We start from the raw sequence: 13,832 nt of genomic DNA, 5'->3' as shown, positions 1-13,832 counted from the left end.
TTCGGTATCTGCATCAGGACATTTGGACCTGAAATCTTGCTAAAGTTTCTGCAAGCTTTTCTTTACTCCTTCTTTCCCACATAGTTTTGTGGATGAAATTCAATTTGTATATGGTTTCCTTCTCTTGTAAATGTCTTTCTCTGCTGCCTTTCCTCTGTGCCCTTCTACTGCTTCCTCACTCCTATTTCCTCTTTTCTGTGCTGCAGGATATCCAGATGGTTTCCTGCAAATGCTATGCATCCTTTGCACAAACTCCTTATACTAGAACACCATTTACTTCCCTTACAAGAGTGAACACTTGTCCTTCTTTCAGCTTTTTATTTCTGTGAAAGGATTTCTGACTGCTGCTCCGTTCAATTTCCAGTTAATCTGATTCTATTCAATGTCTGAATTTTCCAGCTGGCATTCATCTATTCAGATAATAGAAACAGTGATTTTTTTTTACCATTATTTTATTGTGTAGTCTTCCAGTCTCCTTTGTTTTGGAGATTCATTCAAGGCCAGATTGGACAGAGCCTTGAGCATGGTTTAGTGTGAAGTGTCCCTTTCTGTGGCAGGGTGGTTGGAACCAGATGAACTTAAGGTCCTTTCCAACACTAACCATTCTATGATTCTATCTGTAATAAATCAGTAAATGGAAGAATCATTTTGTCAGTTTCTAAAATAGAGTGTACATTATAAATTATATATTAGACAAAGAGAAGGTAGTGGCTATTTAGACCATTTTGACCTAGTATAGCCATCAGTTTAAATTCAGTGCAATTCAGTAGGAATTCAGAAACTTCTTTTTAATATAAATTTCAGTTATATATTTAGAATATTCATCAATTGATAATGTTATTTTGGTAGCAGCTGCACAGGAACAGCATTCAGTTTACTGATGGATATGAAGTAAAGGAAGATATTGGAGTTGGGTCTTACTCTATCTGCAAGAGATGTATTCATAAAGCTTCAAACATGGAATATGCTGTAAAGGTAATTACTTTGTAATAAAATACACTGCAGGGTATAATTAATTTATTTGCCATTATGAACATAGCAAATAAGATTTTTTTATGATAAAAGAAAATCAGATGCAAATGTGAACTGTACTAATCAATCAAATAGAATATTCACTGAATATACTATCAACCAGATATGAAAATTCATATATTCTATAGAATTGCTGTGTGTTTTGTTATCTATATGCTGATTTAGGTGGTGGAAAGCAATCTTCAGTCTTCGAAATACCTATGTAAGTACAGTAAAACTGGTGGGAGTTACATGACTGCTTCTAGAAGGAAACATGAAAAATCTGTATGACTTCATAATTCTTTAAGTGTGTAATTGATTACTTCTATTTAAATATAGCTACATATGCTTTTATTGCTTCCAGAGTAGATTCAGATAGCTGGGAGTTCATAACAGTGCCAAAGTCTGGTATACCTTTGAGAATAAATTCCAGCATTTTGTCTTTGCTTGGTAGTTTTTAACAAGGTTTCTAATGTTGCTTTAATGTTATTCTGTCAGGCTTTTTAAGACTACTTTGAAGGCACTAAATTCTTAACTGAAATCAGTGGAGGTCCATGAAGTGGAATTACAAGTATTTCTGTCTTTCTGTGTAACACTGTAGAGCTGAATGGTTACTTAGGAAAGCAGGAGTATGGGTTAGCAGACTTGGGGGGGGGGAGGGGAGGGAGTTGGGGTGTAGAAAAAAAGGAAAAAATATTTAAATCCCATGCCCTGAGGCAGTTCTCTTTGAGGTGTAAACAGTTTACTACTTAAATATGTAAAATGGGAAGAAAAGTATGTATTGCTGTATCCCTGTATGGATTGTCTGCTGGAAACCCTCAAATTTCAGTTTGGTAGTTACATACTTGCCTTTGGTTTTGACCAGGAACACGTTTTACTTTTTTGCTGCAATTCAAAGTAATTTCTTGAAACTGGAAGAAAACACTTGCATAACTATTAATTCCTTAACATTCCATAACATTTACTGTGAACATTGTCTTGCTTTTCTGTTGTCTTTGTGGATTTTTCCCCTCAAGGAATCGTGAGAGAAGAATAAGGGGGTCAGTGGCCAATGTGTTAGGATGGTACTGGTAACAGTGAGGGCTTAAGGATATCAATAGGAAGCAGGAGGTTAGACCGAGGTGGAGAATACATTAGAGAAAATTCTACAGTTCAGAAAAGAAGAAAGAGTCAAGAATGCTTTTTAAGTAGGACAAAATAGTGTTTTGCTTGTTTGCACAAGGAGAACTTCAGAGGCCAACAGCTAGCATCCAGAGGTTCAAATGAACTTTTATAATTGAATGCTAATCTGAATTAATTCTCAGGATTTTTTCCTCTTTATTTTTGCTTCCATTACTCTCCTGCTTTGTCTTTTCCTGCACTAAATATTACTTTGAGATTAACTTTTTTAAAATCCATTCATCAGCATTGTCAAACCAGAAACTCATGTCAAGTTAGGAACTTAAGTCTTACCTACTGAACAGCCTCACATTATTTATCACAGTATGAGGAATTAGATCACTTATCTTCCAAAACTGTTTTCAGCTGATTTTTCAGTGTTTTTCCAACATATTTTGCTTTGCCTTGCTGTTACAATTTAACACACTTTCTTTTGTTTATAATCCATACCCTTTACCAACAATAAATACTGTTTATCTGTTTATGTTAATAAGCACACCAAAGTGTTACACTATGTAATATTCACAAAAATAATTATGCCTGTATGTCTATTTGCTCCTGTAGATTATTGACAAGAGTAAAAGAGATCCAACAGAGGAAATTGAAATCCTGCTGCGCTATGGACAGCATCCAAATATTATAACCCTGAAAGATGTAAGTAGTGTGATAAAAGACATCCTTTAGTGTATTATAATTGCATATCACTTTCTAATTTGAGAAATTGCTAACTACATTTAGATTTATTACATGGGTTTCACTATTTAAAAATAAAACAAGTTGTAATGCAATTTATTCAGCAAAATCCAGTTTTTCACTGAGATGTCTCATTGTCATCTTTTAAAGATGCTCATATTTTGATACAACGTAATCCTAAGCCGTCAAATAATTTATCCTTTGTAAATCCCAGCACAGAAATAATTCATTTAATGTTGGTTATATTTTTAAAGGAACAACAAAGTTGGTTTTGTTTGCTTAGTTAACTGTGTATCTACTTCTATTTAATTAGTCAAAAGCAATTTTAAAGTTATATAAAGTTATATAACTGAGAACTCACTTATTAGCACAATACCCAAAGTAATTTTCATGTACAGTAAGGAGTATTACTCTGTAGTGGACAAAATCTTTTCATGGTCATCACTTTTCTGTACCTTTATTTGGTCTTTCTACAAAGATTATTTAGATGATTCTTTTTTCTTTTGGTATTGCTCTGACATGAGAACACTTTGACCATAAAAAGCAAAGAATAATCTAAATTGGAAGAGGTTTTTCATAGTGAACAGTAGATTCTGATGATCTAACAGGAAAAGAAAATTGTCTTTCTCTCCTTGATTATGCATTAAATAGGATTAAAAATTAAACAGGCATGTGCTTAATGACTGACTTAGTCTGCAGCAAAGTATTCTGGTCCCCAGAACCTAACCTCAGGCAAAGCAGCTAACCATTTCCAGGAAGCTGAGCTCAGCTGACGTGAGATTCTCAGATCAGACATTTTGAAGTCATAAATACTGTGGAGATGAGTACTCAAGAACTGTGCCTAAAGTTCTTCTCCTGCCTTCACCTTAACAATATCATATAGTTTGTCCCTTTCTTGAGAGAGTAAGTCAGATATACAAGGGAGCCCAACATGGGGCATACCCTATTGCAAGCTAGATACCATAATTACATTCCCACTTCCTGTTTATTCTGCTTCACATTGTCAGACAGTAAAGTTACCTGATAGCAACTGTGCTAACAGGGAAGTTGCCCCAGCTTTTACTTTGCTTTTATTGCTGCCTGCTAGGTTTATGTGTTACTTCAATTCATAATAGTTTCCGTCATTTAAGCAGGAAGACAAACATAACGAATGTGAGTACTTACATGAACTTTAGCATTATGAATATTTTACATTCAGAGAAATCCAGGCAGCCTTGAAAAGTTGCCACACATGCTGAATTATTTTACTTTGTAATTAATTCTTCATCATCAGTTATCTTCCAGCAGGAGCTATCTTTCATTCATGCCAACAGTAATACATAAATAGCAAAAGGAAACTACAAAATAAAAAAGCCTTAAGTCCGCAGTTTCCCAAGCAGGGTTTAGGGAAGTACACCTAGTGTGAAGAAAGAGGTATAGGATTCATATGCAATAAAAACTTGTATAATATTCACTGCTATAAGAATCTGACATTGTTTGAAGTTTTCATTGTTCTAATGTAGATGCATGGGGCTGATTGTTTGCATATCCCACAATACAATGATGTGCTATTACAATTTCAGAGGAAAGAATAAAACGTACTTGGCTTTCAGGCCTCAGACTCATCAAGATCACTGTGTATTATTACACAAATAATATAGCCTGTATTTCCCAGTTGATTTGACTCATTTTTTTATTCAATTCCATAACAAATTTTCAATCTTTCTATTTTGAAATACAAAATTAAAATGTTTTAGCATTTAAGTGGATGTCTTTGGAAATTACAATTCTGCAAAAAATACCTTCTTTTCTTGTATTCAAAACATAGATGCAGTAATATTTTCATTTAGTTTAGGATGGAAATCTTCATTCTTGCTCCCTTTTTTTATGTAACTTAATGCTGAAGGTGTTTGGATTGAAACAATGGATATACAAAAGCCCAAATTCTTCCTGCAGTGCACAGTCCTCTGGGGTTTTTCCTTCTGATTGTTATCAGTGGTCTTTTTCAGTTACACACTACATAAACAAAAGGAGCTATATTGTGCTAAATCAGATGTCCTTCTTATCCAATATCCTGCTTCTGACAGCGGCCATTAGTGGATGCCTAGGAAACGGTGTAAGAACGGAAGAAGCATACAGCTTCCAACAAACCATTACCTAGAAACTTCCTGTGACAGACCATTATATGTATTTCACCCTTTTTTATCTACTAGTTACTGTTCTGTAGAACAACTTTTGTCCTTTTTTTAAGTTATTTAAAGCACTGGCTGAAGAAACTTTTCAGAAGCATTTTAGAAACCTGAATAACAGTATATTATCTTCCTGTCCACGTGCTTATTTATGAGTTCAAAATGCCTAATATCTGTGGGAAATCTTATTTCATTTTGCAAAAAACAGATTTTCTTTCTCCATTGCATTATATTTTGTTTATATGCCTACATCTGTTCCTCACCATAGTTTCTTCCAGTTTGCCTGGTAGAGAACACATACTGACTGATCTTTGGCATGTGCCAGGGGTCACTTCTAGCAGCTAACATCACATTTCTGATCTCAGCATAATACTGTGCACCTAACTGTGAAGCAAACTTCAAAAGTATCTATAAACTGCAAATAACTAAATTGATAATACCATTAGAGAAATCAGAGCAAAGGGAGTGGTTTGTTTGGGGAGCATTTGGTTTGGTTTGGAGTTTGTAGGGTTTTGGGGATGGTTTGTTGGTTGGTGTTTGTTTTTTGGCAGGCAGGTAGGACCAGCAAGGGGTAGCAAATAAAAAAGCAACCAAATGCATCATAAGCCTGTAGTATTGTAAAGCTTACAGAATTATTTCTTTAGTGCTCTTCCTCTTTTTTATTTGGTAAGAAAATAGATCCTTCTAAGCTTAGAACTTTAGAAGCCTGTATTTCCCAAGTAGCTTAAGACGTGGATATTGGGATGAAACTCTTTCTGGGTTTTTTTTTTAGCTGATATTCCTAGTTTTATTTTACTACAACTTGTGTCGACGCAGGAGTCCCAGACAACACGGAGACGATCAATGTGATCAAGCGATTGCCAAACTTTATTAGATGCAGTGCTCTTCTTATACCCTTAAACCCTTATGTAACAGCCTTTGATACTGAGCTCTAATTGGTTAGTCTAGAGGTTACTATCACTTACAGAGCTAATGTTTACAACTTGTTATAACTGTGATTAAATACCTTACTCTAAAGATACAGTGGGAAACTACAACCTTGGCAGAGATCATTCTCTGCACGAAAACATGGAAAATTACAGAGGAATAACAAGACAACTGACCTTGCTTATGCCTGCCAAGAATCTTCTTATTTTACAGTAATAAGGCTCAGGGTATCGGGATCGCTCACTACGTGGCCTTGGCTCTTTAAGAGTTCCCACAAACTTGGATGATTGTTTATACTTTAACTAGTTTTTATTTCACATGTATTATTGAAGAGAACAATTGCAACATCGTCATAAAAAATAGGTTGAAATAATAATAGGAAACACAGTCTGTAAAAGGTTTCACTAAAGCAGGAACTACTTTCTGGATTAAGTTAAAACTCCAAGAAAATGCAACTGAAATGAAGTGCTTAGGTTGATCTTAAAACATCTTTTGGTATAGTTCAGTCTGTAGTGCCCCCTGGTGACAATATAAATAATTCTCAATTACTGTTTCCCTGGAAGATAAAAGCCAAGCAATTTAAGCCATTTTCCATAACTAAGAGGGCTAAAATATACGTATTTTATTAATTTTAGACTTTGTTATATGCTTTATGTGCAAAGTAATGTATAAGTTGTAGGCTTTTTTCATAGCAACTTTGTATACATTAACTTCAGTGTCCATAGAGGCTATTTGAGGTGAACTTAGTATTTTTGGGTTTGGGTTCTTGGGTTTGGTTTTTGGTTTTTTTTTTTTTTCTTGTCTGACTTTTCAGTTGAAATTATCTCTGTACATATTTGTAAATTTGTGCAATAATTTTTCCTAGAATTAGCTATAGTTTTTCCTTAATTAAACTAATTTCCATTTATTAGTATTTTTTAGTTTCTCCCATGTCTAGTTCAGTATGTCTCAGTTCTCAGTAAAGCTGTAGGGAAATCTTCATGTTATTAATCTGATGGGTTTTATTTCTTTAAATATTTACAAGCCAGTATTTTTGTTATTTCCTTACTGTGCTATCTTTTTGTAGAAGGTTGTGTGTTTATTTCTGAAGATGAGTGATGTTTGGAAAGCATGGGGAGTAAGAAATGTAATCAAAGAAAACAGCTTGTGGATGCACCTGCACTATCTCTGTGCATTCCATAAGACCACAGCAGAGAATAAATATTTTGAAGTTTAATCATTATGTACTTTTTGCAGGTGTATGATGATGGAAAATATGTATATGTAGTAACAGAACTTATGAAAGGAGGAGAACTGCTGGATAAAATTCTTCGGCAAAAATTTTTCTCAGAACGAGAAGCTAGTGCTGTTTTGTTCACAATAACAAAAACAGTTGAATATCTCCATGCACAAGGGGTAAGTTCTCATCTTGGACACAATTCTTAGAGGTGTTAATACTCTTTCAGAAGAATAAACTTATACCTTGATATGTTCTTCTGTGTGGTAATCAAGTAATTTTTTGTAAGTAATTACACTGCAGCAGGAATTTGTGTTGAAATCAAAACATTCCCCATCATGTGAAGATCTCCAGATAATGGAGATGATGCAGCTCTTTCTGTTGTCCTTCATGCAGTCTGTCAGCAGTTCTGTGGAATATGCATATAACAAATAATAGAGAGGATATGAGAGGAAGTTAGCCAGGAAGAAGTGCTAGGACCAGTGTTGTTGCTTAGCCATGAGACCTGATGTAATTCCAACCCCATCCTGTGATATACCTTGAAAATTTATTTTTCATCTATCCCATCATAGAGCAGAATATTTCTGCATGCTGGTAGGTGATTGAATATGCTGATCAAAATCACGATGATAACTGAAATATCCTGTGTATTTGTTTGCTCTAAAATAAAATGTTATTTCAGAATGTCAGATTGTTTCAATTATACTGATGTCTTTTCAAAATTTACATGTGGGAAAACAGTACAGGAACATATTTTCTTTATTCCTTGATATGAACATTCTGGGTGCTTAGGAATTAGTGTCTGAATTTGATCAAGACTCTACAACTCAACAACTCAAGCAGACTGGTTCTAGAGACAGTCTGCCAGATCTGCAGTGCTGCTGTTTCCGTTGCCTACCATTGTACCTTTTTTAGGATCTATTAAAAAAAATAAAAAAAAAAATTAAAACCACCAACAAGAATAAAACTGGGGTTTTTCTTCTGCCTCTTGGAGCAGTAAGGGATTTAATTTATTTTCATTTATTTCATTTATTACTTGGAGAAAAAGAATTCTAATCTATCTAAATGCCAAAATAAAAATGAGGGCTATGAGGAGCCAGTTCTGTCATACACTGACATCTCAAGTCAGGATGTTTCCCTTAACATTTACCCAACTCAAATTCTTTAATATAATTTTTATCTTTCAGTTTATAAGATGCTTATTTCCATAATTTTAAGTATTTGTTTTGTTAAATCTGAGAATTGCAAAGTATTTGTATGCTGAAAAGGCTCTACTAAAGACACCTATTGTATTAAATGGCCTTACAGTCTGCAGACCCTCTGCAGTCTTTTACGTCTTGGTCTTGGACTTACTTTTTTCAAACACTGCTAGCTTTCTGCAAGAGTGCATAGAGCTTCTGATGCTGCACATCATTCACAGGAGTTTTGGGTTATCTTCTTGTTCTAATGTGATTACCTTCTTGAAATATTTCACCGCTATCTTTTGCATTCAAATGTAACCCTGCAAAAGCTGTAGTTTAATATTAATCAAATATGTAGGACAATCAGGAAGATAAAGGCCTTCACAGCAGGTCTGTTTAAATATATTTAAAAGAAGACATTTAGGTCAACTCTACTGTCTACACTATATACCCCTTTCTTTCCGGATAGCAAAAACTACAGAGACTTTAGGCTAATTTGTCTTGTGAAGAAAATGTAACAGGTCATCTGATTTCAGAGACTGTCCTTGTAAATTCCAGGTTTTATGAAGGCTTGCTGTAACACAGCTTCAAATAAGATCCTGTTAATCCTGCCAGAACTTTGTCAGCTTCTACAGTTTTTGTCAAGCATTTTAGGTCTTAATCCTCTACAAAATAGCCACTTGGGAACCACTGTGGGTTTCTTTTGACATGCCAGTTCCTTAGGAGAATACCTTTTTGCTATTTTGGTTGTTTGTTTGTTTTTTTTTGGCAGAACTGCATTAAAATTCATCCTTAATTAGGCCTTAAGTGTTTGCACTGAGATTAATTCAGACTATCTCAATGAAGAGAATGGAATACAGAGGGTTACTCCAACAGTAACTAGCGTGTGGTTATGTAGCACAGTGGCACATGAGCAGCTACAGACATCCATGACTCCAAAAGATACTACTAGTCAAAGGTTCTGATTTAAATAACCTTGTAGGTATGCATGTTGAAGTAAGAAATATATTCACCCACTAGAACTAGACATTTGGAAGCATATGTACAAATACATTAGGGAAGACTGGAATGTCTGCATGGGGCTTTATAATTAGAGTTTCAAAGTTAGAACTGTAGCACTCTAGACACCAAAAAAGCATAAGAATACTGTAGCTGATATTAGAAGCTGAAAATCTGGAAAGTGATTGCTGATGCGAGGTTTGAAATTAGGTAGCAGAATTGAGAATTATAAAACCTTTCATCTGTTTAGGTTATTGTATTTAGTGGTTTGTTTTATTTTTTTAGGTTGTTCATAGAGACCTCAAGCCTAGTAATATTCTTTATGTCGATGAATCTGGTAACCCCGAATCAATTCGAATTTGTGATTTTGGCTTTGCAAAACAACTACGAGCAGAAAATGGTCTTCTAATGACTCCATGTTACACAGCAAATTTTGTCGCACCAGAGGTAAATACCATGGTAGCTTATATGCCTTGATTTATTTTGGTGGGTTTTTTTGCTAGTTAGATATTTGCTTCATTCTTGTGTAACAAGTAAAATCATTTTGTAAATATTAACAATTCGAAATCTCACTACTTGTGGCATAATCAAAGCATTTATAAGCATTTTTCACTTCAGAAAAAAAATACTTGTCTCCCTCAGGTTTTAAAGAGGCAAGGTTATGATGCTGCGTGTGACATATGGAGCCTTGGAGTTCTACTTTATACCATGCTGACTGGGTGAGGGTAATTTTGGTTTACTTTACTGTAGAATAGCAAAGCAATATAAACAGGAAGAATAATAAATGTAGGCACACTGTTGAAGATGTTTCTATCAAGGTACTGATTAATCTCAGCTTTAGCTTCAGTAGGGGTAGCATATGCTTTATCTCTAGTAGAAGCCAAATTTGCAGGGGCTGATGTGAAAAATTCCTGGCTTCTCATGTCTCATCTATTTTAGGGGTTTAATTTCTGTTTTGTGGTGATTTAGGACTAAGAACTGATTGTTTCATATGAAAATTAGCAGATTAAGCAGCATATATGTTGAAATATATGTTGCAAATATAATTACAATGCATGGAAGCATGACTGTGTGCAAAATTCAGCCACTGGATGGTTTGAACTGAGGCACTTAGGATACAATAACCGCAACAAGTGCATTTATATATGCAACAGAAAGTAATTTTATAAAATATGATGAATAATAAATTCAAGTGCAGTTCCACAAGATCAAAAGATAGTTGCTATTGCACTTGCCAAATAGATTATATTTTTTATGATGGCTTATTCAGATTGCCACTTTCGTTGAGAGTTAATTTCATCATTTTTTAGTTGTTGGTATTCGGGCAGTGGCAGCAGCAGCAAGAATGCTTATAGCAGAACAGGGAAAATTGCTGCACCTTCCTTTAGTATCAAACTAGTATTTATTCTTTTTCAGCCTCTTCATACTGTCTTCATATTTAATTTTATAACAGTTTGTTTTATTACTTCACTAAAATGTGAAGGCTTAAAGAATGCTTTCTGTAATTCAGGAACTACCATTACTTGGACTGCTATAAGAAAAATATCTGTGTTTTCATACCAGATATAGAGGGAATGCATGCCGTAAGAACAGATCTGTAGTCAGTGCTATACATTTTCATATGTTAAGAATAACTGTTTTACAGCTATTAGACTATCTTTGGGCTATATTTATGTTGAACTCACTGAATATTAAGATCATTTATAACAACTATAGAGGTCCAGGTTATGGAAGTTGTTAACATTGAAATTGTTTGTTTAAATAGCTACACTCCTTTTGCGAATGGTCCTGATGATACCCCAGAGGAGATTTTGGCCCGAATAGGTAGTGGAAAGTTCTCTCTCAGTGGTGGTTATTGGAATACTGTTTCAGAAACAGCGAAGGCAAGTATATTTGCTTTGTCCTTTGTGAGATGAGAAATGGGTTGCAGTGTAACATGTTGCTTATAATGTATATGTTATATCACTTATGACTGGGTAAAAATACTGATACTAGAAGTTTGCTATTTATGATCCTTTCACATTTCAACAGTGCCTTGCAGGTAGGAATTAAAACAGGTGTGCCTTATACTATAGCAGTTAACAACTGTCCTTAGAAATATAGTGTATTTTATCAGCATTTGCACAATCACCCATGATGAGAAATGCTGTAATTAAAACTCAAGTGGAAGCATGACATTCAAAAGTTGTATAGATAATCTAAATCAGGATAATAAAAAAATTATTATAATTACCATGTGCTCCACTGATTCAGGCTAGATAAATATATAGTTTTTCACATTTTTCTGTTGGGTCAGTTCTTCAGAGTTATCCAGAACAGTTTATCTCATACTCTTTCATTAGGATTTGAGCAGCTTATCCTTTTAAGTACGAACTTTTAGTCCTTAAGGATGTCATATCTACTTAAAAATAAAACAAAACAAAACCAAACAAAAAAACTCCCCCCAAAAAAGGGGGAAAAACCAGGCAATGTATTATATTTTCTTTCTATTGCATTTCTATGAAGTAAAAATTTTAAACAACCTTTTCGAGATGGGAGGAGTACATTTTTTACATCAAATGGACTCTAAACTAATGTGAGCCAAGAATTTACCAGCTATGAAAAAAAAAACAACTTAGATTCCTTTCTAATTATATTTTTTGTGTTCACATTCTTACTTGAATTACAAAAGCATTTTATATGAAAATGTCCAGTATTGCTAATGTAACTGCAATTAATTTAGACCCAGATTTAGCCAACTTTGTTTCTGTACAACTAATTACTTAATGTAGAAATATTATTTATGCTTTACCCTTACTGACTGACATCTAAAGACAGCTCTGAAATATTATGCTGCTGTATAAATTTGTTTTCAACTTCTTACTACCATAATTTCAAAAGGATAAAATAGAAGTTCAAAAGGTGGTAGAAAATGAGGTACCAAAACAAAAGTGTGTATCTCATCAGATGTTGAGAGCCATTTGCATTTAAAGAGAGTAAATAGAATATGGTGTTTCATCTCAGCAGAGCTGAGTGACATGACAGACAAACAAGACCTTACATATATGGCTAGCAGGAATACTAAAATTCAACCTTCAACTTTCGCAGGTTGAAAGCTTACTACACACTGGGAAGTCTTGCAAAGGAAAGGATCATCATTATTTTCTTAACTGTTCTTTTCCCCATATTGATTCCCCACATATCTGTTGTTTGTCATTGTTAAAAGTAAAATACTGGTATAGTGGGGCCTCTATTCTAGCCCAGTGTGCATATTTTGATATTTATGTATTTTTCCTTACTTAATCGAATACTTTTCTGTGTGTTACCACATTAAGTCATGTAATTAAAAGAGAAAATGTTAACATTGCCAGGCAGCTTTTCAGCTTTTCAAGCTGACATTATGAATGTTTTTTTTTATACCAATGAAATCTTCGGTTTTGAGCTATGATCTGGTTTAGAAATTGAGTTTTACTATTGTTTGCATTGACTCCTTGTATACCACTTAATAGGACCTTGTTTCAAAAATGCTTCATGTTGATCCACATCAAAGATTGACTGCAGCCCAAGTTCTTAGTCACCCCTGGATAGTTCACTGTGACCAGTTGCCTCAATACCAGCTGAACAGGCAGGATGCTCCCCATTTAGTGAAGGTAAGCCCTTATTTGTTCAGCTTGCTGTCTAGCCACAATAAGTGTAAACAAAAGGATTAGAAAGAAAAAAAAGGATATGGTAGCATGTGTTTTTTCTGAATACTATTTAAAAGTTATGACTCGGAGTTGCAATAAGCCATAAAGTGAACCTGTAATATTTAATAGGGTTTCATAAGAACCCACATGGGGGGGGCTCAAAAACTAGTTCAAAAAACAAGTAATATATTTGAAAAACTTTAATTTTCTTAAGTTTGAAATTTATTGTACTTGCACTGGGAGGCTTAATTGCCTTAAGAAACAGCACCAAAGAAACTGTTCTTCTGGTAGTGAAAATGTTGTCAGATGACAATAGGGGAGCTGTAATACAGTTCAACTAATTTTACAGCTTCAGAGGAGGCTAATTGTCAGAGGCTAAAAGAAAATACTTTGTGATCACAGTATAACCTAAAAAGAAGTCAAAAAGGCAGAGTTAATTAATATGGTATTGTACTGCTCTGCACTCTGTCTGAAACACATTCTGGGTTTGATCCTGATAAACTTTTTTCATTTAGAACAAGAAGAAAGAAACAAAAAAAAAATGAATTTTGTTTCTCTGTATTCCACCCTGCCTTCAGTCCTACATCCAAGAATTTGTTGTGCAACATAAAAGGGATCTGAAGAATATAATTAACACTGAGTCAGCTATTAGAAATTTCTAGCATCCAGAAACACAAGTGGAAAGAGGGAAGTTCTGATCCCACAGCTTACAACTTCCTAGCTTGCTTTTTTTTTTTTTTTTAATTTTCATGTGCTGAATGATGTGAGCAATTTTTTTAAATATTGTGTTGAAAATGGAAATGGTTATGTAAGT

At 34.3% G+C, this 13,832-nt stretch overlaps 1 protein-coding gene across 3 annotated transcripts in view; it reads left to right on the top strand.

Moving 5' to 3' along the window:
• The window catches only part of RPS6KA3 (ribosomal protein S6 kinase A3), a 77,935-nt gene that overhangs the window by 59,680 nt on the left and 4,423 nt on the right, over positions 1-13,832 (top strand). For 2 of the 3 annotated variants that reach the window (XM_034073238.1, XM_005151476.4), the window contains 7 exons: positions 850-975; positions 2,734-2,823; positions 7,194-7,352; positions 9,639-9,800; positions 9,996-10,072; positions 11,119-11,236; positions 12,842-12,982. In XM_034073238.1, coding sequence (XP_033929129.1) covers positions 850-975; positions 2,734-2,823; positions 7,194-7,352; positions 9,639-9,800; positions 9,996-10,072; positions 11,119-11,236; positions 12,842-12,982 — 873 coding nt within the window. The remainder of the gene's footprint in view (positions 1-849; positions 976-2,733; positions 2,824-7,193; positions 7,353-9,638; positions 9,801-9,995; positions 10,073-11,118; positions 11,237-12,841; positions 12,983-13,832) is intronic. The other variant, XM_034073245.1, reaches the window with a different exon arrangement.

The sequence above is a fragment of the Melopsittacus undulatus genome, chromosome 2 (genome assembly GCF_012275295.1).
Source record: "Melopsittacus undulatus isolate bMelUnd1 chromosome 2, bMelUnd1.mat.Z, whole genome shotgun sequence".
NCBI lineage: Eukaryota > Metazoa > Chordata > Aves > Psittaciformes > Psittaculidae > Melopsittacus > Melopsittacus undulatus.
Note: the sequence above shows the minus strand (reverse complement) of the source record. Positions and strands in the feature narration are given on the sequence as shown.